Source organism: Cyrtonyx montezumae, unplaced genomic scaffold (assembly GCF_038088225.1).
Source record: "Cyrtonyx montezumae isolate F1298 unplaced genomic scaffold, pur_monq_1.0 scaffold_10, whole genome shotgun sequence".
In the NCBI taxonomy this organism is placed as follows: domain Eukaryota; kingdom Metazoa; phylum Chordata; class Aves; order Galliformes; family Odontophoridae; genus Cyrtonyx; species Cyrtonyx montezumae.
Window position 1 is genome coordinate 56,868,808 of NW_027071826.1, and position 26,414 is coordinate 56,895,221.

At 35.1% G+C, this 26,414-nt stretch overlaps 1 protein-coding gene across 1 annotated transcript in view; it reads right to left on the bottom strand.

Annotated features, from left to right (window-relative positions):
• CCDC73 (coiled-coil domain containing 73) overlaps positions 1-26,414 on the bottom strand; it is a 43,685-nt gene that overhangs the window by 8,372 nt on the left and 8,899 nt on the right. Inside the window, exons 4-13 of the mRNA XM_065755622.1 lie at positions 26,063-26,098; positions 25,568-25,642; positions 23,242-23,280; positions 18,140-18,275; positions 16,029-16,108; positions 11,045-11,173; positions 10,724-10,783; positions 9,046-9,150; positions 4,734-4,844; positions 2,943-3,074 (exon numbers count right to left, since the gene is read on the bottom strand). Of these exons, the coding sequence (XP_065611694.1) occupies positions 2,943-3,074; positions 4,734-4,844; positions 9,046-9,150; positions 10,724-10,783; positions 11,045-11,173; positions 16,029-16,108; positions 18,140-18,275; positions 23,242-23,280; positions 25,568-25,642; positions 26,063-26,098 (903 nt within the window). The remainder of the gene's footprint in view (positions 1-2,942; positions 3,075-4,733; positions 4,845-9,045; positions 9,151-10,723; positions 10,784-11,044; positions 11,174-16,028; positions 16,109-18,139; positions 18,276-23,241; positions 23,281-25,567; positions 25,643-26,062; positions 26,099-26,414) is intronic.

The window sequence follows — 26,414 nt, forward strand, 5'->3', positions numbered from 1 at the left end:
GCTCACCAGATGATGCCCTCTGTCTGCAGGTTAAATCAGTGACCTGCTCAGTAATTATATGTAGAAAAAACCTGCACGATCACTAACTGCTCAAACTCACACGCACCTATTAAGTCTTTTTATTTGTTGCCCCCTAACAAACCAGCTGGGATTTTTAACTCAGTTTCATACACAAATAAGGCTTATAAATTTGCTCTTTGCCCATTCCTCATTCCCTCCCAGGTGGGCTTTCAATCCAAACAATCAAATTCAGCAGGAGTAGAAAACCTGAAAGATGTTAATTTCCATTATATTCTGTTAAAGCTGTCAGCTAAATAGTGAAGAAATGAACCTAAATGAAAAACCACCCACCCTTTCCCATAAAAAAAAAAAGGAAAAGAAGCAGCCTCCATCCTCTATCTGCAGCTGAAGGCAGGAGCACATGCTGGCTCAGATAAAAGTAGGTGGATGTGGGAGGGAGAAGGGGCTTAGTCCATAAAAGGAGAAAGGAAAAGCTAAAGAAAGCTACTTGGGTGGCTGGAGGTGTTAGAGAAGGAAGGTTGGTTGGGATGTGGGAGGAAGTTACAAGTGCTGTACCTGGGCATAAGATCTTTGGGGAGGACAGAGTATATAGTAAAATGGAAGGAGGCGTATATACAACACTGGTCAAAATTGGATTATTGCAGTGGTGTGGTAGTAGATGATATACAATAGAAACGTGCAAGAAACAATCTTCTACAGGGCACACAAACATCCTGATGCTCCCAGCTTAATTTATTTGTGGAAGGGAAGAGTCATGGCAAATGAAGGAAAGACTTGAAATTACTTTCCTAATGCCAAATAGTCCACCTTCAACTTGATTTTTTCTGATTTGAAATTGTAAACATTTAATGCTTTTGTTTTCTAATTCTTAATTTTTGTTTTTAATGAGCTAGTTTTGCTTTTTGGCTGTATGCAGCCTTGACAGTATGCTTTCAAGCTTTTCTTTTCAAGCACAAGAACTAGATATTTTCTTTCATGAAAGCCATAATTATTTCATAATCTGCTTCTAAGAGCAGCTGCTCTGGACAGAAACAGAAAGCAACCCAATATAACATTTGTATGGGTATAGAATGACTGCTGTGTTGGAACTTAGGAGATTAACTGCTGAACTGATCTGAAACAAATATGATAAAAATGTTTCTAGAAAGGGAGAAAGGTGACGTGATTCCTCTCCTGATTTTCAGGCAGACTGAATGCATCTTTCAAAAATAAGGTCTAAGATTCCTAAACTTAAATGCCTAAATTTCAAAGCTGTCTGACATAGATTTGAATTCATTCCCCCCTCCCTGTAATTTAGTAAAAACATCTATGCAACATATGCACATTGAAGATGACCTTTCCCCTCAACTTACTTCATACCATTAAATTCAAAACCTTCTCAAAACCACATCTCCCTGTATGCATACAAGCACAATACTAAAATAATCTGCCGTGAGGTACAGCTCTGTAATGCAGCTGTTAGAGAACAATACTAAACTAAATGTCAAGCATGGTAAAATAAACTGCAGTGCATAAGACAACAGGAGTGTAATTATTCAGGTTCAAATTTGGCTCTGAAATGAGATCTAACATTGTACTTGTTGTTAAAAGAAGGTTTAATTCCTGTTCTGTGAGTGATCAATATGAAGTTTACATACATGCTAAATTTCATGTCCCACAAATAATTACAGGGACTTCAGACTGCACTAAGTGTAAAAAATATATACGTGCCTATTTCCTAGCAGTATTCCTTCACCCAAATCACATCCAACGCTTTGTCCTTCTGTGTTATCCTAGGCACTGATTCATTACTGATACAAGATGAAATTCCACAAGTAAGAATTATCTATATGATCTGTGGCAGCTCCTTTAATTTCTTGAAATCTGGAGATTTTCCCCAGCCTAACTAGTCTAGGTTTTGAATTCTTATACAGTGGTACAGCAATTCACTGTAATACAGTTAAAGATATGTATTTAAATAACATCCCAGGTTTTTTTCCCCTATTCATAGTGGTATCTTTTAAGCACTTTCAAACACTTGGGATTATCTCAGTGAGCGCAAGCATAGTTTATCACAAAGGGTTGACAGCACGCTTTGATTCTGCATCCTAAATATAATCCACATTTTATTTGAATTCAAAGAAGCTATGGATTTCCAAATTTACACAGTTTGCATGATACCTTGGAGAATTCACACAGATATCGCAAGACGAATATGCACGTCAAGTTTCATTTCCACAGCGTTGTTAAGTGCACACCAGATGTGTGTGGAGTCACATGCACATGTTTGAATGAATGCATTCACGTATTGTGAAGAAATTCATTTAAGTTCTTCCAAATTCTAAGGTCTTTTCAGTTTGTCATTTTATTGCAATTCACAGCCTAGTCATCAAAAGAAGTGTTTCTACTTAACACCAAAAAAATTATGGAGCTGTAAAACAATTTTTCCCTTCTTTAAAGATAGGCCATTATCTGAGTCGAAAAATGAACGGAACAAGGACATTGACAACACACAACCAAATAACAGGATGTACTCCATACACAAGGAATTTTTCTCCTATAGCTTGTGACCTTGTTTATTCAATCGTACTAAAGGCTAGAACAGAAATCTGCAAACCAATGTAAGTGAGGGATAACACATACCTATGGTGCTAAGTGCTCCTCCTTTTACTTCAAAAGACCACCTCCGCACACTTAACCATGTACTGACTTTTCATTCATGTCCTGAATATGGAGCCGAGTGCGGATTTGGCTCACCCAGCAATGCAAGCTCTTTTAAGGGGATCTTGGATCACTGACTACACCAGGGAAACTTTTAGGCTTAAGTAATGTCAAAGGAAGATCACTATGAGAGCCAGACTAGGAAAACTGTCACGTCTCTCATTCTCTCAACTCATTTATAAGAAGAAACGAAAAGTACTGCAGTCATTATAAGCACTTACCCGCACATTTTCTACTTGCTCAGGACAGTGGTTTCCCTGAGTAGGATGGCAATCTTCAGGATGCCCTTGGACCTCTTTAAGGGAGTTCAGCTCATTTTTAATAGCTAGTACCTCTCTTCTCAGTTTCTCCTCCTAAAATAAAGCAGAGCACACAAACACAGAGCCTTATTGCATGTTCAAACACAAACACACTATTTAGCAACAGCTTAGTAAATTAAAGGAATCCCTTAGAAAAAAGTATAGATAATAAGGAATTCTGTGTAAAAAGGACAACTCTGAAGCTTTTCATTCACACCAGGATTTCAATCACATTTCAACACCTCACAGACTATCCTTTTTTATTCATTGGCTTAGGATTATTATTTGTAGACTTTTTCCTTTTTCTGTTCAGAGATAAACACGATAGCAAATATTCATTATCTACCACATATTCAAGGAAATATAACAATAAAGGATTTTCTTGGCAATACATTTTAATAGCCAAAAGAAACCAATGATCCTTCAGTGAGTATGCAATTATTGCTCCTGTTATATTTAGAACAAAAAAAGATTGCAAGTGGTAAAAAAATAAAAACAAAAAAAAGTTGAAGTATTTCTGAAAAATAATTTGCTATGATTTTACTATTTCCTAAGAATTGTATAACAAAGTTTATCCATGATCATACTGTTAAGAAATCACAAGTCCAAATTTAGCCACAGTAGAAGGATGGCTGGTGGACTGGGGAGTGTCAGACACGAAGACAGACATTATCTTCAAAAACAAAGATGCAAACATTCTTAAGAAATAAACAGATGCGATTCTCATGTCTACACAGGATATTGTAGTATAAGACACTGCTAGAAAGTAGGGATATCAAATGTTCTCAGAGCAGAGAGCATCAGAACAATGCAGTTATTTTGTAGTCTCATGGTTGCAGTCATCTTCATAATGGCTAGAAGTCAAGGAATTGGGACAACAGATTACAATTTCCCCACAGACTCCCTGCGTCAGCCTATCAACTTCAAAACCTTTCTAGCAGAGGATGTCATGTATATAGAAGAAATAATCAGCAGTTACTGAAGGATTTTTAAAAAAATAATTAAAAAGTAGAAAGAATAGCAAATATTGATGATAAAACATTGTTTAGATGTATGCAGAGACAAATAGGGTTTTACCCCATCTAATCTCCTCTTACTCCTCAGTCACAGTCGAATAATTCCAGCCAAATGTGGACCTCTGCTTCAAAGTGAGCCTTCAGTAGCTCTACCTGACCCAGTTTGAGGTTGCTTTCCCATCACCCACCTTTGGGCAGATGGCCTTATACAGGCACCTTCAGGGTACCCCAGATAGGGTAGTTCTGTTTGGCTTTTTCTTTTTCACCCCCAAAGTAGGTAACAGTTGACTACTGATTTTTCAGGATTTTTTTTTAGGGGTTAAAGGAGTGCAGCCTAGAAATGCCAGTATTCCCTTAATAAGTTCTGTATAAAATTGTTCTGAAAAATATATAAAATAGTTTCCATGTCCTGGAGTAATTCTAGAACATTTTAAAGTGACAAGACACCATCCAACACCCTGAGACCCTGCTTTATAGAACTGCACTGACCCTTTAAAGCATAGAATTCAACCTTTCCCCTAAACATACCTTTTAAAAATATTCACTTCTAGATGACTTTGCATTACTGGAAAATAAATCAGTTGCTTTTATTGTAGTATTTCTGCAATATTTTCCTGGTTTTTAGGAATTATCTGAACTACTCGATGATTATTTCAAAACCCTTTTAATACTATAACGTTTAATTTAATAAACCTACGTCTTTCTTCCAAATTCTTAGTGCTTTCTCATGCTCATTCTGAAGATTAAGGAACTTTTCTTCATTTTCCTTTGCCTTCTCCCTTTGCAGCTCATTATCTCTTTCGAGTGTCTGCAATAAAATTAATTATCCAAAAAATAATCAATACCACATTAATGAATTTTGATGTGTTTTATGTTGCTTGGACCTTTGCTTCTAACATGCTGAAAGTGCCATACAGATCAGTGATAATGTGCTATCTCAACAATAATTTTCATAAATTAACAGAAAGGTGCTTATAGTTTAGCTAACAGGAAACAGGGGGAGGTTATGAAAAAAGAAATGGCTATAAAAGGGTATAAAAACACTTGCCATTATTCAGTTTCACTGCATAAGTTTTAATGTGCTGAAAAAGTAATATAAAGTCCAGAGATGAGAAATGTGAAATGTAGCACAATCTAGACCTTAAAGAAAATACTTAAAGAAAAAGCTACTCTAGAGCAAGAGGAAAAAAATATTTTTCTGATCTGTTTTTATATCCTCAACTGTTTATTAACCTATCCTATAAACTGCATAAACTTCAAATTCTAAAACATCTACTGGAACGTGAAGTATTTACTGTGTATCTGATTATCCTTTTTTAATTAATACATTTTTACACAAGCAAAACAGAATAAGAGCACATTAAAATAATATCACTATTAAGATTTTATACCATCTTAATTGTACTTGCAACATTTTTTTAGTTAACTCTTTCAAACTTCACTGTGCCAAATTAATGCACCTATATAAATCAACAGTAACTTCTGGTACATCTCAGGTACTTTGGAATTTTTATTGCATCACATTTTTACAGCAAACAATACAGAAGATAAAGGACTTACTGCACCCATTACCTATTATAGATGACACATATATATTTGATAGTGTAAACATGCTTTTAATGCATATAGCTATATGACCAGCTATACATTAATGACTCTGCTGAGCTTTTTTGGAAGTCCACAAGAAAAATGTTGAGGCGTTATTTCAAAACAGTTGCTCACTACTTAATCTTTCAACTAAAAGTGAGTCTACTTCCTTATTCACTCAATAATGATTTTAAAAATACCTAATTTTAATTTATCCGTACTACTAAAAAATATATATATTTCAAAGGTACAACGCTAGGAAAATCATGATTACCTTGCACTTTTATACACATGGAAAAAGTTGTCCATAAGAATATAACGATTTTCTCCAACATATTATACAATTAAAAGGATGAAACCACTCAACAATACGTTGTCTGTATAATTGTACTCTTGTGTAGCACCCTTCACACAGTTGTGCAAACCAGTAGTCCAATAACGTCCTTTCTCTTCCTAACTAAAGGGTTCTGAGAGAAATGCATCTCCAGTTCAACTTCCTCTGAAGTGGAATGTGTTGTTAATCACAGCACAGCTCTTCAGGCAAAACAAGAAGCAAATTTAAGTACAAACTCTGCAGAAAGAGGAGTTAGCTGCCTCACCCAGGCTTTCCTTGAAAAATCTCTGCACCCAAAGCAAACTTTAGCTTTGTCCATTTAATGTTAGAGGTCACTGCATAATATATGCCTACTGAGTACTGAGCCCTCACAGTTTGACAGCCTTTGCTTACTGAAACACTTCTGAAATAACAATCATTTAAAAATAAACCATCTCAAATACCTTCTTATAATCATAGACAGAGAAACAGTATGGATGTCAGGAAAATAGTATAAGCCTTACAACTAAAGATATTAACTGACTGTAAACACTTAAAATCCAAAAGATCTTATGTAGATTTATCAACAATAAAATACTTCTTTCATAAATAAACAGAACATTCCCCAGTGTTTCAACGTTACAGCATTGTTTCAGCACTGAAGCTGGAAACTTGCAGAGACAGGCGTGCAGTACAAAATACAGCTACATTCATTATAAATAAGTCAATAGATCCAACAGTAAGAATATTCTTGCTTTGGAGATCAAGAAGTGGAACTTTTCTGATTTTGAGGCGCAGTGAGTGAAAGTATTAAGTCAGCAATCCCAAAAAGACTGTGAAGTCTTGGAGTGAAGGGTAGATGGATCCCTTACTACGTGTGAACACCATCCCAGCATTGGAAACCAGAACATGCCCAAGCCAGAGTCAAGCACAATCATCTGAGTTAAAGGTTTGGATGTAACTTGCAGAATTAAAGAATAGTTATATTAGTCCTATGATTCAACAGGTACCAAAAGACCTTCATATAACCCATTTTAGACAAGGCTCACATAGATAGCTCTGTGTTTATCTGCAACCAAGAATAACAGAATTGAGCCCTTCTCAGGGTTGTACCTCTCTTTTGACAATATCTTATACAAATAGGTGCAACACATTTGTATCCTAGCACTGTGCACCCATAGACAGAACAAGAAAGGTCAGTATGATCTTCCTTGATGCTACCTTGCAAGTCTAAGCATTCAGTCAGCCCCAAAAATAAGGACTTCTTGTGAGTAAAAATATACATATACATTTCCATAGTACCGTACTACCACTCCTTCAATCTGTCAGAATTAATTCTCCTGATGAACAAAGTCCACAAATACAGCAGCGATGTAGGGTACTGCATACAAATAATGCATCACCTTCAGGACCTACTTATCATATTGAGATACTAGAATCAGTAGAAGCAAAAGCAATAGCTCTCTAACTAGCAGTAAAGTGAGTAGAATATTAGTATCAGATATTTATTTCTATATTAATAGAATATTAATATCAGATATTTCTGATAGATCAAAATAATGTCCATAGATCATAAGGAGCAGAGTGTAGTATCCACTTTTAAGATCCTTTAGGGCCCTTGTATTCTGAACATCATCATCAGTAATGTTACAAAACGATTACTGCAAATTTCTGCTTTTACTTACAAAGTCATTCCAATCAACTTAAAAAATAAAATACACTGAAAAAATAGTGATGTATGAATAGCACCTAACCCAGCTGGTTCACTGTTTCTGCTGATAAGCCAGCATACAAACAACAGAGGTTACAATAAACCGTGTTACTTTTAACAGTCCTTTGCCTGTAAATTACCTAAATTAATCTTGGCCAAAAGTTCTCAAAATGCTAAGAACTCTAACCTAACACTAACCTTTCTCCATTAAACTGCTCTGTCACATTTAAAACTTTGGTAGAGCCAATTTCATGAAAAAAAGAACTGGAGAACTCTGAAGATTCACAATGAACTAGTGCGACTGTCCTCCAGATTCAGAAATTCCTCTTTTTGGTTTTACAGCACTCTGAGTTGTAAGAAATTTAAGTCATGAAGATTCAGTACTCTAGACTAAATGCAGCAACCTAAACATCTGGAATCAGTGCCTTCTCTTCCGCTCACTACAGTTTTAGCCAATACTCCAAAGAAGGTATTTTAGCTCTCAGAAGTTTTATCTAGTTTCTATTGAAAAACAAACTCACATTTAGACTTCCCTGCTCAGTCAAAAAGCAGAATTAATGTATTCACACTGTGGCAGATGGCAAACTGCTCACATCCATAAAAAAAGAGAAAGGTACAAAAGTACACAAGCACACAGAAAGTTCAATTTGAAGCTAACCAAGATACTAGTTCAAAGCTTCAGCCTTAATGGCGCAGCAATGAATGGTGACAGTTATATATGGATAAATATAATGAATAATTATTAAGTCTTGTTAGTGATTGTGCCTGTTCTCTGCATGGCAGATCTGATCAGAAAAGATAGTGATCTTCACCTTCAGTGCACTGGGCCAATTTGACTGCAAGTGTAATTTAGAATATAAACTGCTATTAATCCCTTTTTCACAACCATAAAGAGGAACTGAGGAATGCTTGAAGTTAGCATGCTTCAAACATGCTACTTACCATCTCTAAAATAAATGCAACAGGCAACACAAAAAGAAATGGCTAAACATATATTCTTTTTTAGGCTTTTTGCTTTGAAATGCTCTGGCTTGGAAAACTCAACATTTGAAGTACTTTCCAAAAATGAGAAACATATACCTACACAAAAATTAATTATAAAAAACAAGTCATAAAATCATTTCATTTAAAAATACTTGAAAACAACCTTAGAAACATTCTGGTTTTATCTTCCAGAAATGGCTGATCAGAATGGCAACCATAATTTACTTTGTGGGGAGAACTGAAAGAGAGAAACTGTACGCTGGGTTTCAAGGTTCACGTAGACAGTTAAGGAGCTGAGGGAGCAATGGAAGCGAGGTCAAAAGTTCTGAGAAGCATACAGATGTCTTTAACAGCCCTGGACTGAAAAAAATACATAAAGATAGAAGCAACTTGTCCAATCAAGGAAAATCTGACCTGATATTCTTCTCTCAGTGCATTTAATTCACTTTCCATTCTAACATTCATTTGAGTTATTCGCTGAAGCTGCTCCTGCACAGACTGTAGAGAGCTGAGAATTTCCTTGTGAATGCAAACAAACAAGGAGACACTGAATAACACTTTGCTTCTGAAGCTTAAGCAGAAACCATTTACATCTTTGAGATTAACGTATCTAACTTTACTCTGTCAGTGGTACACAAAATACTGTATATTAGAACCTATATCTTATTAAAACCAACATCAACATTTGGGAAGGGCTTTGGAAAGAAATCAGAACTCCTCTAGGCTCTTTCAGCCTTCTTTCTAGGAAAAAGTATTTTTTTCATTGAAGTTTGATTTATACTCAGTACCACTTCACATTCAGAAAACTGAACCCAGTATCACGTGACATCCCAACAGCAAAGCTGGTTATGTCTTTTGAACCCTGATCAGTGTCTTCTGAACTAGAGAAGACTGCTTCTCTATATACTCTTCAGTGTAAATCAGTCCAAAATTTAGATAACATTCAGTCCCAATCCAATAGCCACTGAAACCAAGGTGTTGAGTTAGTCCAGACAGTGAATTTGAAGCTCTCTATAATACAAAAATCCAGGTGTTCTAAGTCCTTGGAGAAAACATGAGATTAACATGCATATTAGAGCTATACCCACCTCTAATTTAGAAAAAAAAAAAGCAGACATTAAAACAAACAAAAAATCCTTGCAATTCACACAGAACAAAGTAGAGAAATACGGGTCCTTCTATTTGATAACACAAGAAGACCACATGAACTCAGCTACAAGCACCTCCACAGTGATGCTTTTAGCACATTCAGAGCTGTGGGAAAAATGACAACTGAGCACATCTCATTTTGTTATTGGTTTTTTGTTTTTTCTTTTTTTCCCCCCTATTGGTGCGATTTTTTAAAAAGTGGATTCAAAATGCAAATCAAACTTGTACAGATTATCCTTTATCTCCTATGCTTTAACATGTGCTCAAGTGAGTACACAAGCAAGCTACTTCTTTTGGCCCTTCCTCAGGACAAGGATGATCACACATCTCTGAAATGTCAGTTTAATGAACTGCAGAATGAGAATTCTGCAACTGTGTTAGAAAATAATATCTGCAAAGCAACGTATCATGGTTATTATTACAGGGAATAAAATTTTCATGCTGTCTTTGTTATTTGATTCCACATATCTGGTTTGAATATTAGGTTTTGCTCAGAAAAGTGGCAAATACAAACTGAGTTTGTGATAGAGAAAAGTTAGCACTGATCAGCTTTGTACAGGTGTGGTTTTGTAATCCAAACATATATGCTCTGCATGAATTAGAGCTGATTTCAATATCAACAGTATCATAACAAACTGTTGGCACCCAGAAAGCAGAATGGCAAGAGCAGTTTGCAAACATTATTGCTTATTTGTACTCAAGAGTTATATTAACAACAATTTTGACAGGTAAATAAAAATAAAAGTTAAGACTTGGAACAAGGTGTCAGCATAGTTAATTCTGCTGATTTACCTTCTAAAAATTAAGAAGCACTTATAAACTTTTCAGAAATATTAATAACACAAGTGATTTTAGTTAATTCTAATTGCTAAGATTGTTTAACGATCTTAAATATATAAGACATTAAGTAATCTTAAATAGCAATGTTATTAATATAACTCACTAGCTTCTCTTCTTTAATGTTCATGTTTTCTTCTTGAACTCTTTCACTAATTGCTGTCTCCTTAAAAGAAAAGAAAAAGGGAAAAAAGGAGCACAAAGTGTTATTGAAGGTATTAAAAATTGCTGACTTTCTTTTTTATTTTAGTAATATTCCATTAACAGTATACGTTGAACGCTCACGAGATAACTAAAGATATAAAAATGATTTAAGTATTATATTGAAATGTCTTTTTTTTAACTAAAAAATGGTACTTCCATTCATGCTCAGATGAAGAACAGAACATATTTAACAAAAATTTAAGGTGTTTAAATTCTGAAATACCATTCTGATTTTTTGTTGCAGTTCTTGAAACTGTTTTTCCTTTGCTGCAAGATTGATGTTTTCTTCTCCCACCCTGTACTGAGATGTGACCTTGGACCTTATCAAGTCTGTAGTTACTTTCTTCAGTTCCTGAACACAGGAAACACGTATAAATAGCTCATCCAGTATAGGCATTGCAATTCAAAACAAAGACAAATCTTTTAAAGTATCCTGAGTCATGCCCTACTTTTATATAATGTATGGAAACAGCTAAATAAATTAAATGGAGAGACGAAAATTTCTGATTGACTTGGTACCCTTGTAACTTGTCAAATGTGGCTGAAAGATTATTTACACTGGTACAGTGTTATTGGGCTAATATTGCTTTCATTGTTTGAAGTACACCTGATACTTCTGTATCTGATATTTTCTCTTTCTAGAAGTAAGCATTGAGTTAATACTGGTAAGGCCTCTTACACAACAGGAATTAAGTACATATTGAATTACTGGATAGGTTCCTTGGATTCTGGAGGAAAAAAAAAGGAACAGTGACTATCTGGTAAAAGCAGGAACTGGCTATAAATTTGAAGGATTTTGCTTTTTCCTGAAACATTAATTACTTAATCTCAGGAGAATTCTAAATTAATTTTATATTAGAAGCTTCTACAACATGATTTTCCATCTAAAATATGCCTTTGATTTGCTAGTCTTTATAATCTCTTAAATATCCTGCCTCCCCTCCTCCCCCCCCAACTCTGATGGGGTGGTATCTGTTTTCTAACCAGTTTATTCCAAGCTCCTAGTGCAGCAAATAAACAGCAAATGCTTTGATCTCATTAAATTACAACTTATAGTTCCTGGAGTCATAAATATTGTGCCCTATTCTCCCCCACCCCTCCCATTCTGCTACAAGGTAGTCTGTTTAATATCGCTCTCTCCTCGAGCACTCTGACGTTTACTCAGACAAATAGCAGAGGTTATGAATGCTGCTCACAGATAGTATCAAGAATTCTTCACGATGCCATAGTGAACCATGCATTCAGAATGGTAATAGTTTTATCTAACAACTTAGTTTGGTCTGTTTAACTTTTCTTCACAAAACTGGAATTCCATCTTATCACAGACCAATGGTTTAACTGTTCTGGACAAAATCAAATAACAGTACAAAAGAAAAGGGAAGATTATGTCGCTGAAATTTACAAATACAAAGGATAGATACCACTTTGAAATAAATCATTTTGTTTCCTAGAGACTTTATTTCTCATGTATTTGAGCCATAAATAATTCTAAAATGATCTAGCAAGGACCAAGTGTACTTGCAGAATCAATCATAGGATTCAGAGATGACAACACTTTACGGCTGTGATATTCTGTAATCTATTAGGGCTTTTTCACCTTTGCAAAAAAAAAGAAAATAATCTTTTAATTGTACTGTTTTTCTAGAATAGCAAGTAGAGTTCTTATGCTTAAGAGGCAGAAGGTGCAAGGAGTGTCAGCTTTATAAAACAGAAGTGCACTACTCCAATCTTTTACAGAGAACTATTCATGGAGCACAGGTTGTGTGTGCTACACAAGCAGGTGCACAAGCCTGCCATGGATCTGATTCACAGTTTGCAAAATTCAAGGCATATTGAGTGCCTAATTGCTACTTATTTTGCGATGGGGGAAGAAGAGTCATATTAAGTAAACCACACTCTTGTGGTAGAAAAGATAACTGGATTTTCTTCTTCACATATAGCAGGTGGATGTGTATGATCCGTCCAGAATAAAACCCACATCTGCTAATCTGCCAAAGCTGCAAGCAGAAAAAAAAAGCACAAACCAGATCACCAAAAATAATGGAGAAGTTTACCACACAGTGACAGCATAAGGCACATAGCTGTAAAAATAATTTTAATGCATACACACGTGTATTTTCTTGTATCCTGAAAGTAAAAAATAAAAAATTCAGCCCCAGAATTCTTGCTTCCTTTTCTAGCAGCTTTGGGCCATTAATGCAATTACTAAAAAATATTAGAACTCTATCAATTGAGTCTGGAAAACATTTCTTTAAGTTTCAGAGGAATACTAAAAAAAGAAAAATAAGGCTTGAAATCTATTCCTTTAGTGAGTTGCTAGCAGCCAACATTCAGGCACGTGGTTTCAGAACACTTCAAGCCAGCCTAAAAGAAAAAAGCATCACAAAATAGTCCTGTTCTTTATACATGTCTTCTGCTAGCTGATCTAAGCTAAAAGTTGCTCCTTTCTGATTTTTTTGTTGTTAAAGTTTTATTTGATCAATATAAAATTTACATTCTACTCCTCCTCAGAGCCAAACACACAGGTCAGCATAAAGTGGTAGTAACACAAGTGGAAAGGGAGCCAGCACAGACAGGTGTAACTGCTTCCTGAGACAGCATTCATACCTTATGCAAACTGAAAGCTTGTCCAAGGTAACAACCACATCCACGTGCACTCTCAAACCACTGCAATCTGATAATCCAGTAATCTTTCAGTCCTTAAGCAGCACAGCTCTTTTTTTTTCCAAAGGTTTTTTTCATTCTACTGCTTTTAATGCTCAGATTTGAATGCAAGCATTTTCACAACGCTGGAAAAAAAAAAGTCCCCCCCACATTGACAATGTGTTCAAATTCTAAAACAAATGTTGCTGAAAAGGAAATTAGTCCTGGTAGATAGCTTGGCTTAGTAAGCTGACAATGCAAAGTGAAAGCTACCAGCTCTCCAAATACTTCTTTCCAGAAGTTCTGTTAAGTCCAAACTGGTACAAGTACGGACCTCTAAATTAGGTTTTACTGCTCAATGTATGACTGAACACCTCCATCACATACTTTTACTTCACTAAACTTGGAGATTAGTTTATTGTTTATCCATAAATTGTGACTAGAATTCACTAACTTCATATTCCTACTAAGAACAAGTGTAAGAGGTCATTGTAGTCTGAGTTAAAGTAAAGGCTGTGGTAAGAGTTAACAGCTCACAGGTGGCAAGGTCTGCTAGAGGTTAGTCAATTCTCCAACACAAATAAAACCAGTTGCATAAGATATCACAACTTGTACTGCAGATTTAAAGACTACTTTCAGCCTTGTAGCAACTGAAGATAGCCTGGTAATCCTTCTTCCAAGCTATTCTAAATACCATTATATATTCTAAATATTTATATATATATATATAATTTCTTTAGGTCCCCTCAGCTGCCCAATTGATATAGTGCCCAGTAAGAGCAAACACACCTGACTGCTGTCTCTTGCAATGGTTAGGTTAAGTGAAAGGTGACTGCGATGAAACAGAAGTAGCTCAGAGCAATTCTTCGGGGTCCAAGCATTTCCTTTCTCATCACATACACACTGACCCAACAGATGAGCCCACCACCTTTCACAAACAAAAGCTGTGTGTTTACAGGTACACATCAGCAATGCACTATCATACCACTTAACCTTCCACAGACATTCTATAAACTGCAAGTAACAAACTGACAAAATAAGGAATGTTGAAAAATGGGACGCAATTTTTACCGTACTGTTCATTTTGAAATCTGTTTTCACAGAAATTCTACCTTTCCAGGAAAAAGGCACAACATCCTTCAACATACAACTTCTATTTACAAAACTTTATTTACAACAAGGAAGCCTTCACATTACACTACAGTCATTTCCTAATGAACTAAAATCAGCTAGACTAAATTTCAAGCTCCTTTTGCCTAGCAGTATTTCTTTTAAAATTTATCACCCAAGAGCTTAAGAGTCAGTAGTGTGACTTAAAGTGGATCAAGCAATGCTTGATTACTGAAATACACAAAAAACATTATTAGTTTATCTCACACACACCTGTTACTCACAAATTTAATTACATAAATTATTCCTTATTTGTTCTCTTACCTCTCCAGTTACTTACCCTGGGGAGACTTCTATGGCAACTAATTTATTCTTGGTTTCTTAACTAAAAGCAACAAATCTAATTGACAATAATGCCTGAAAGTTTCTAAATACTCTGGAGTATTGATACTTACTGATATTTACAATACGTTTTTCATATAGATCATCACTCACAATTCTCAGCACTTTTTCTTTGTCTCTTCCACCCACCAAATAAGTTAAAATAGCTTTATTTAGTAGATAAAACATGAAAGAAAGTGCTTCTAAAGTGAAATAGGTGAAAATGAAGCTTAGTATTAGACCAAGAAGCTAAAAATAATCATGCATTGGCAAAGCAAGAGATAAACCACTCTCTGGAATTTTGGGTGGTTCTGAGTGGAGCTGAGAGTTGGACTCAATCTTTACAGGTCCCTTCCAACTCAGAATGTTCTGTTTGTTCCCTTTCTGAAGTCCTCACAGAATCAAAAATTAAAGACATAGCATACAGGAAAGAGAGGATATGAAAACAATGAGATATGAAGGATATAGTCTTTACAGAACAGAATTTTGTATTCAGATGGTCTGTCACCTCTTCTCGTGGCAGCATTTAAAAAACAGCTTAAAAAGATAACTTCCAATTCTTCCTCCTTTTATGTAAGTTTAAGAGAGTACAACAGTACCCAGCAGATACTAGCTGCAGAATAGAGGAGGGGCAGGAAAGAGCTCAACAGCCAGGCAACTTCTTTGTCCATAGCATTCCTTTTAACCTGACTCAGTCATCCTGCTTCAAAACTCTCTCACTTTCAACAGAGATTCAATTAGCTGTATAATTCTACGTTCAAGATAGCAGCTTGCTTCTATGTATTTATTCTCCTTCCTGTATCAGATGGGAGGTTCAGTGACTATGCAGCACAGGAAGAAGACAGGTGGACACTAATTAGCAAGAAACAAATTGGCCACTATAGAAGTAAATAAAAATCTAATCATCTAAAGCTTCTGTGTTTAAGATGGGAAACAAAGACAAATTTAATCATTAGTGACAGAATAAAGAGCAATTCTACACTGCCTGTACACTACTTCTATTAATACTAAAGCAGCTTGAAGAAGTCCAAAAGAAGCCCACCTGCACATTTAGAAATGAGTACCGTACTTACTTCCTTCAGATTACTTATTTCAGCCTCCTGTCTTTCATTCACTGATGTTAGTTTCTTATTGAGCTGTATTGCTTCCTGTACTTCAAACAAAAGTTGAAATGTTAATAGTTTAAATGTGAAAGTGTATATATAATTTGGTTTATACCTGTTATGTATGTGTGCATAATGCCTCCAATTGTTAAACAACATTTTGGAAAGCAGGCTAGGATGCAAAATAGGTCTCAAGTACTCCGTCTACAAATTATGATCATAGATGAGAGGATTACAGCAGATAGTTATCAGTTGCTCTTTACCTCAAAGAATGATTTTAATTGTAACTATCATTCAGTGTCACTTTATTAGGAGTGCTTCTCCATTAAGAAAACATTAGCAAAAGAAAATAGTTTGAAAAAATGTAATAAGTCTTCTGGTACAACTCAGACAAAAGTTGGTGAAATTTTGAACAAGGGTGATGTATTCACACTATCTTTAAAATGCTAATAATAGGACACTGGTAAGGCAATAACAGATTTATTACACATGTCAACACCACGGCATCAGTTTCCACTTTGTTATATAGCCATGTGCTGTTTTAATCCAGCAAATAAAGAACAAACAGTTTATAAATGTAAACAATTTGCACAAAAAATGACTCACACCCTTTCTGCATGACTTTTTTTTTTCCTCTGACTGCAGGTTTTTTTTGCTCAGAATTTACAAGTGCCTACATGCCTGCTACAGGTCTTACACACTGCAATGAAAATTGAATTCCCACTGCAGTAAAAGACACTGGAGTTAAACTGGTGAACAGATTGGCTTCTTGAACAGAAGCAGTTAATAACTTGCATTTTATATTTTCCAGGGGATCATTTTGTAATTACTGATAAATACAAGAAAAAAAATATGGCAAAATGTTTACCTGTAGTTAAAAGAAAAAATACTATGAGTATTATTTTTCCAATAAACTGCAAAAAGACTTTTCTGTATCTGACATATAGTAGAAAAGCTTGGATCAATATAAATAAAAATGAAAACACAGGAATGTTTCCTCTTTTTTTTTTTGAGAATGTGGTTTAATATTTAACAATCAAAACGAATGAAAGGCAATAAAAAAGTAACTTGAATTATAATAATATCCCAAATACCCTTAAGCATGTTACCTATTTATTTACTTATTTTCCTGCAGCAAAAAGCTTTCAAGTTTTGGTACAGTTCTTTTTTGGTTGTTTTTCAGTTCTACAACTGGTCCTCCCTTTCTTTAAAAAAGAATCCTTATTTAACACAGATGAACACTATGGGTATATAAAACAGCACACACACATTTCACTGCAGACACTGCAGTGTATTACACTGTTATGCCAAAGACTTCCCTCCCAAATTAATAGGTACCAAAGCTCATATAAATGAGATATTTTTATTTCTTAATGTGTCTTTTTTTTTTTTTTTACATATGAAAAAAATATATTTATATTAAAAAGAGCACACAGAATAATATATTTGTTGGTTGGTAGGTTCACAAATTTTGTAATGTTTTGACATCAGAATGGGATTAACGCACATATTCATAAAGCTTGAATAGCCACACAGCCATGGTAATTATATGGAGTTATTTTAGTAAGTAGAATGGATTAATATTTTTAAGTTCCAATATTTCTATGTATGAAACGAAATATTTTACATACATTAACAAAAATACATCTAATTAATGCTTTCTGTCCATTTCCCATGATTAAAGCTAGTCCCAACAGGATTTCTTTTCCATTACTTGCCAGGTGCTTTACTTTCATCTCCTTTGCACTAGTAAAATTGTTTATGACTGCTGAATAGCAACAAGAAACTGATTCAAATTAAGTCAAAAGATATTTTAGAAGGAGCAGGTCTGCTACTGGATGGTTTTGAACAGAAATCCATTCCTCATCATATGGTCACACACCTGTAGCAGCAAGGAGAAGAGGTACAGGGCCTGTGCTGCTTAACCTGACACTGTCATAGAAACATTGAAGAAGCAACTGAGATGTTGATGCTTGGCTCATCAGAGATACTATGTTTTGGATTTTGTCACACATCTCCAACTCAGTGTTGTCAAAAACAAAGAAAAAAAGAGGGCTAGAAGACATTTAAGACATACATACCACTGTGCTCTAATTTTCCATGAACACTTTTAACGATTCCAAACTGATTCGCAATAGCAGCATAACACCTCTCAACTTCATTCAGTTTCTTATGATGCTCTTCTCTTGCTGTTAAGTGCATCTGTAATTTCTGATCCTGTTAGAAACAAGTGAAGTCTCTGCTTACTGATACCAACTCTTGCGTATGAATCAACCCTCCAAATGCTTATCAAAATGGCAGAAACGCACTATCATTTTCAGGGCATCTCAACTGTCTATTTCAGATCTGATTATCAACTCCCACTTCCAGACAGCATCTAATACTAAAAATCTCCAACTGCATTTCAATATATTTTCATATGCTCTCCTTTATATTTAGGAGAACTTTCATATAAATGCATGCAGGGTGATATTAACTGTTCCCAAAACCTGATTTCAAGTTTTCCTTTGTTATGAGGCTTACTCGAAACATGCTATTCTATTTGCCACTGCATTGCAAATACAACCTAGCATGGTAATAGTGCTCCTATCTGCCTGTGATTCATACCTGTCCTCCTGCACTATTCAGTGCAGCATTGTATAGTCTTATTCCCTTGATATAGGCTGCCCCTGAAGTTCATAACTGTCTGAGCCATTGAAATTGGAGCTATTAAACAATATTCAATCTTTTTCTTTTTTTTATTATGACAACAATCATCATCTTATTATGGACCTAAATACTTTGAAGTATTGCATGGCTTAAGTCTATAAGAAAAGCTCTTTTTGGACTTCACAGTGGTCCAAATACAATCTTAAAACTCCTGTTTTTCTGATACAGTGCCGTTCTAAGAACAGGGTCGTAAAGGAGTTACAGCACGTGATACAACGAGAAGCTGACCAAGCTGGGACTGGCCAGCTTGGAGTTTCTTACACAGTATAGATATTATATATATTTAAACTGTATAAATACCTTGGAGGAAAGAATAAGAAAAACGAGACAGACTCTCCTCTGTGATGCCCAAGTGAATAAGGATGCAACAGGGAAAAAGTGAAATATAGGATATTTCACATAAACTTCAGGGGAAAGAAAGACTACTGTATGCATCCACTGGGATACAGCTCTGAGCAGCCTGCTCTACTTGCTTGGAGCAGGGAGCTAGTGATCTGTAGTGCTGCCCACCAGTCCCACCCACTCCAGCTCCATGATCATAATCAGAAAAGGCACAGTGCAAGGACAGTCTATTTCTAATCTAAAGTAGAGCAACACAGCAATTAAAATGAATTGGGCCAAATCATTCCAGTGTGTAAATTCAGGTTACACAAAGATGGATCCGGCCCAGGCTATTCAGTTTCTGTAAGGCTTTCTTTGCATAGAGTAACAAATGCAATACATGTCCAAGCATCAGAGGATAATAAAAGCTCACAGTAATCAAAAGAAATGACCAACATAAGGCTAGCAAAACAGGATATACAGTACAAATTTCTCATGTTTTATAAGGTATGAAATTAAACACACCACAGCAAATAGAAAGACATAATGGAAGCACTGGTAAAGAAACACCACCACTTACAGAATCACTGAGCAAAATGTAGGCTGTGAATTTCCATATACTTCCTTTTTTTTCCTTAATAAGTAAACTTTTGAAAAGCTGTGCTTAGCTAATGCTAGGATACAGGCTTCACAGAAAAGAAGAAGAAAAAAAACATTTGTTTCTCTTGATAATAATTCAGATGTGTTTACTCTAAGTGAGCGACGAGTAATGGAGCACAGTCGATATGAAACCTGAACAACTTTGTGGCAAGATGTGAGGTTTTGCACTTCTTAGTGTTCTTCCAATTCTTTTCTTAAGTCAGAAAGACAGCATTATCCTTTCTTCCTAGCTAGAGAAGTAGAAATACACTTCATTATTTCCCAAATCTCTCCCTCCTGAGAAAAGGAAGTGGCCTGCTATATCCTGAAAGAAGTTCTGTTAAGATTTACCACTGGTCTAAATATGATTTTTGATAGCAAGCTGCTCTCCAGGCTCAGCATGTAATTTCATTCACCTGTGTTTATGGATCTTGTCATCACAGCAAAAAGGTCTTAAAACAGTCTTCCATGGAAGAAAATAATAAAGAGACAATAAAGAAACAGCAAGAGACTCCGCAGGATAGGGAGGATCTGACCCAGAGCTGGAGCAAGACCCACAGAATCTTGGTTCTCCTTCCTGAAGCCTGATATTACAAGAACAGGAATTATTGTACTGCCTTCCACCAGTAATAAAGATAAGCTGAGATGGGGAGTGGAGCTGATTTTGGCCATATGGTTTGTTGAGGTACAATCACTTCTTGGAAGAACTGGACTGAAGAAAAAGCTCAGGGTCAGGTAGGTGACTGGAGGAAGACAAAGAGGGAATTGCTCATATCTCAGAAATATTCTGGAAATGGAGTCACTGGACAGTGTTACTCAGTGAATCAGAAGGTGGTAACTGGGGGTGAAAGTGTCAGAGGAACCAAAGGAATTATGAAATGGAGGCATAAGGAAGATCATGTGAAAATTATGCAAAGGGCTACTGCTTGTAAATCTTCAAAAAGGGTAAAAGTTTCCACAGTAGTTTCTCTATTTCCCAGTGTTCTTCTACTTAAATTCATTATTCTCAGTTTTTACTGAACCACTTTGTTCACACTATTTTTAAACAACATAACACAATTGCAGGCAAGTCCCTTACCATGAAAAGGAATTAAAAGTCATTAAATGTTGTTTTTAATAATCCAGGATAAGTACGTTTATATATATATATATTACTCGTTTTCATTCATCCAGGATTGATATTTCACTGGTAACTACCTCTGTATTAAAGAGCTAAATGATGGCAGAGATGCTCTCAGGAAATGCCTATAGCATGAAGTTGTTAGAAATTCACAGGCATATTTTGGCCAAATTGTTCTCAGATGGCTCCTGGGCACAGTTCAGACGGATGTCTACTGAGAACCGTCTCATTTATTTGGATTCAGTTTTCCCTTTTAAAGAGTAACAGAGTTTAACGTAACTAGGCCATCTCATATCACTGGAATCCAGCTTCAATAAACGGTGAACCTAGTGTTTGTGAGACCAATAAAGACATATAGTTAAACTAGACTAACTACCAGTCATTCACAGAGGTATTTACCCCATCTACTTACTAGTAACAATGCACTGGATCACTATCATATAAACAGTGACATCTCTCCATTGACTACACTGAGAACTTCCACTCCAAATTTACTTTTCTGAGCTGCACACAAGGTTTGGTCTCTAAGCCAGACAGAGCTAGCCTTTGTCTCATCCTTTTATTATTATTTTTAGCATTTTGATGTATATAAGGCTAGGTACTAAAAGTTAAAATGGAGTGGAGAAGTAACTAAATGCTCACTTTCTCAGACACCCTCAGCACATCAGAGGAATATATTAATAGATAATTTCACTTGTGTAGTAGAAAAACAACCACATTAGCTTTAGTGTTTCACTCACAGTTTTAGCATTCTACATTGTATGCACCAGGAAACCAGCAAAGGAGGAAACAAAGACTTGAGCAAGACCATTTTCCTCTAGTGACTCCTTCATTTCAGCAGTAAGAAAACAGTACAGTACAGCAGCCACAAAGTGGATTCTATTAGACTGCTGTAATCATCCTGAAAACTCCTGCATCCATATGCAATAACGTGCAGAGTGACAATAACACAAAAATTGCTATCTTTTTTTTGGTGTGTCTAAATAGTGCTTCAATACAAATTTATTATAACAAAGACTTCACATGGGCTTTTGATTCCTTAAACACACCGTTTATTTCTGTGCAACCACTGAATGAATGGTTAGGAGAATATCACCCAGATTTAAACTGTATTTGCCCACTACAGAGTACTGTCACAGGAAAAAGTGATCTTCTAATACCTTGTGTTTCTGTCTTTTACATCTTGTATATATGTGGCCAGACCATATGTGTTAGGTCTAGTGCTATGTGCAAGAGGAATTCTAATTTTTTCCCAAACTCAGTGACATTTTTAATAACCACACTCCATATCAAGGTCACAGAAACCCAATATTTTCAAAATACCATATAATCAATTGTTGATAAAAAGTTTATAAACATATGAAAGGAGGATAATCATTTAAGCAGCACAGATGTATTTCTACCTTACAGAAAAGTTCCTGTGATTTAAATGTTCTCATTCATATGGAAGACTGAACTTGCAAATTATTAATTAAAAGTAATAAGTGAAATGGTCTAAATGTAAATTCAATAATTTTTTATACATTAAGCATCTCTCTAAATGATATTTATTTTAAGAATAAATGCGAGTTAAAAGTGAAGTAAGACAAAACACATTTTATGTTGCCTTTGATCTTTAACTTGTAGCCTTATCTCTCAGGTCAGAGGGCACATTATTCAATTTCACCATATTTTGTGTAAAACCACTGTAGCGTTGAAGATGACTTTCAGTACAAATGTCATGGTACTTAAAGCTAAACTGGACCCTAGTTTTTTAAGCTTCTTAATTAAAATCACAGTTTATAATGGTCTGACAATATTATCTTTATACTTTCCAGTTGAGCAGCAGCAGAATTTTCACAGCATTTATTCAATCAAGCTTAGCAATGTTTCTGCAGCTCATTCTTTCACTTCCTAAAACAGACAACAGGGTTCAGAGTAACTAAGCTGTCACTCTATATAAATTTACTCTCTGTATCAAAGGGAGTAAACTGGACTGGATGAAATCTAAATTGATCAGAGCAACTGATGTTAAGAAGTAATTCTGAACAGAGGGATGAAAAAAAAAAACGAGCACTTTTTCTTCAAGAAAAATCAAAAGAAAAAACTGCCTTGAATTCTCTACTACTTCTTTGAGATACTAGGTCCTACAAGTACAGTAAGATCACTCACATTACATTTTTTGCACTGTGAGAAAAGGATTTCCATGCTAATCTACAGTAAGACCTAACATACTAACTGTACTTTAATGCATGAAAAAAGAACGCGCATTTGAAAGTTTTCTACATTCAAAGGAAGTATTAACCTCTTCTGATTATTTGTATTGTCACCTAAGTATGAGAGATTGTACTTGTGTTGTACTATAAACTGATATTCTCTTCTCATAAAAACTGTTTCTTGTTATTTTACTCTTACCATTTCATTCAGCTTCTTCTGTAACGTGTATTTTGAAATCTGTAAAATGAAAAGGAGCTATTAATTGAATTGCAGTAAAAATTTTCTGAAAACAAACTGCAGATTTTTTTAAACATTCTCATATCTAAGATGTAACTGCCAATCCAATACAGTAACAGTTGTCGATTTAATAGTTTAACTATTATTTGTAAAACCTCAACACTTACATTCCATTAAAAAATCATTACACTGATTTGTATCTGCAGTAACTTTAAAAAATGCATTGACACCTATGTTCTCTGACATGCATCACAAAAATAAAATGCAATGGGACTACAGCAATAAATTCAAGCCTAGCACTAAACACAGAAGGAAACAAATGTAAGAATGTAAGTATTCCCTCAAGTTCTAGAGGAACAAAGTGGGTTTTCTGCTGGGGAAAAAGAAACCTTTTAGGTAGATGTTCCACAGAGGGTGATATAAAGGCACACTACTAATCTTGCACATTTGAAAAACACAAGGTTGACATTCGAAGCCATTACCATTTTTCATACACCACTGACATCACAGAATTTAGATTTTTATAATATTTAAACCTCCAAGAGCTTTAGTGCTAATTGCTTTTTGAACATCCTAACATGTACTGACAACATCTAAAACTAAAAATTACAGAAGTGGCAATGAACCCAGTGTGTGTAAGTATTACAGAGCCATCATTTTAAAGAGATTATTCTGACTTCTTACTTATGGGACTACAGTACTGAATTAAAAATTGCTCAGTCCTATTTTAAACAGATTTATAAACTATTTCTCAGAGCCCACAGGCTCTTTAGGCCACAGCAGCATTTTCTAGATCTTAACTATACTGTTAGACATTTGATCTGTACTCTCAACTGAACAACAGAAGCTAAACTTGTTTAAGATAAACAAAAACAAAAAAACCCTAGTACTTAACACCATCTCTGCTACATCAAAGGTTGAAGAAGGCAACAAAATCCTTTACCTATTATAAGGGAATGTTACTAAGAACTAAGTATATTGCAAAATCATTGATTATTACCCATTATTATAGATAGAGGAAAAATACACAATAGTGAATTTCCTCCAGAACTCTTGTTTCTTATCACTGTGTTATTTATATGTAACAATGACAATATGGGCATTATCATTGCTTCTTTAGAGCATACTGCAAAACTCAACTATCCCTTCTATACCCAAAACAACAATCAAATGAAAATTATGTCTCTCTAAACTGAAGATTCATTCAGATGCAGAAACCTGAGAATATCTTAAAGCTATTCTGTTTGCATGCAAACATGGAAAATTGATATTTTAATATCAAGTTTTAAATTTAGGATTTCACTGTCCTGGAAACTAGAAGAAATACTTGAAAACGTAAAAAGGAAAGTTCATATTAAAACAAACAAAAAAAACTGTAGATAATTTAGTCACAACAAATGTCCAAGAAACATATCTTTGATTTTCAATTTTAAAATATCATAGTATCATGGAAAATTTGCAAACATTTAAAACTTTGGGTCAGAATCTGGGTTTCTACATACCCATAAGAAATACCACGTGGTTGCAACAGCAGTAATCTCAGTCTTCAGCCTCTCAGGCTGAAACATAAGCGTGACTTGTACCTTAATAACATTAACAGCTCACCAGACATCATTGTAGGAGTGCCAAATGGTTGGCAAACCACAATGGCAAAGCAGCAGTAGCACCCCTTGCAAGGCATCCACTTATTTTAATTCAGAAAACTACTCCAGTCCTTGGTGATCCAAAATGAATTATAAGCCCAGGTGACAACTGAGACCTACTTTACCACCCCAAGAATTTGTAAATAATAAAGATCTGATTGAGTTTCTCCATTTTAATTCTTAGAGAAATTCATTAAATATTAGGTGAAAAATCCAGAAACCTCCTGGAAAACTAACCAGGGAGATCAATACAACAGATGGGTAACTTTGTGAGTTGGAGGTTGAGTGTAAATATTTTCGTTGTTGTTGCTTAGAAGTTTCTAAATCCACAGTTCCCAGACAGGGAGAAGCGAATAATACAAGCATAAAGGAAGACTGTGGAGAGCAGGAAGTAAAATAAGTCACATTTCACATGCCATTTGGGTTTTGGAATCTGAGCGTTCTTCTGGAAGAAAGGAACTTGAGCTGACAATGTGCTTGAAGCTAAAGGCTAGAACAGAAACTCATTGTTAGAAAGTGAGGTATAAGCAGACCAAAAAGATTAAAAGGGATGGTCTTAAAGTGCCTCTTAAAAACAATTTATCTCCTGGGGAGGAAAAAGGCACATGGAACCTATATGAACAACATTAACAAAAATAACTTACCTGTAATTCCTTTAATGCTTCTTTCAGTCCATCAATTTCTTTTTCTTTTATTTCTACAGCAAGTTGAAATTTCCCCTTTCAAAACATGATCTGTACTTCAGGATTTGGGCAGAGTACATACTTTTATGACAAAAGCTTTTTCATAACAAGAGTGTTATGAAAATAAACCACTCTGATAAATATTTTGAAATCTGTATCTACGCTGCTGTAAAGAGAAAAATGTAGATAACATAGTAGATCTTCACTTACAAGGCCGCCATAGGCAGGATTAAAAAATTAACATTTAACCAATTAAAATCCTATAGGTTAAAAAGAAAGCATAACAGTAGTTCTCAATGAACTGTGGTTTTTAAGTTATAAGCACGTAACTTCAGTAAAGGCCACAGCAAGAAAAATACTTAATTATAATATACTTAGTAAACGTTTGGTAAGTAAGATAATATTATAAGTTGCCTATGTGTGTCACTAGTTGGCAAACAAATTGTAATGGAATACCTTTTCTTCTTCCACAGCAAACATCCTTGCCTGGAACTTGATTTGGTAGCATAAAAAAACCAAAAACATAAACAGAAGCAGATCAATACAGCACTTAGAACGAATTTTATTCACACAAATTGACAAGACAATATATTATAGGCTATTCATACATATAGCCCATTCCCTTTATATAGGTGCATTATACATATACATGCACACAAACACACTGTTCTACACCAGTAGCAAGATAGTGAATCACAAATAATTTGTTCTAGAAGGAAAAAAACTGCTTGTTTTTCATATGATTGACATTTGTAGCATTAGTGATGAAGTCACTCATCGCCACAACAGTTTTCATGCCTGTAACTGC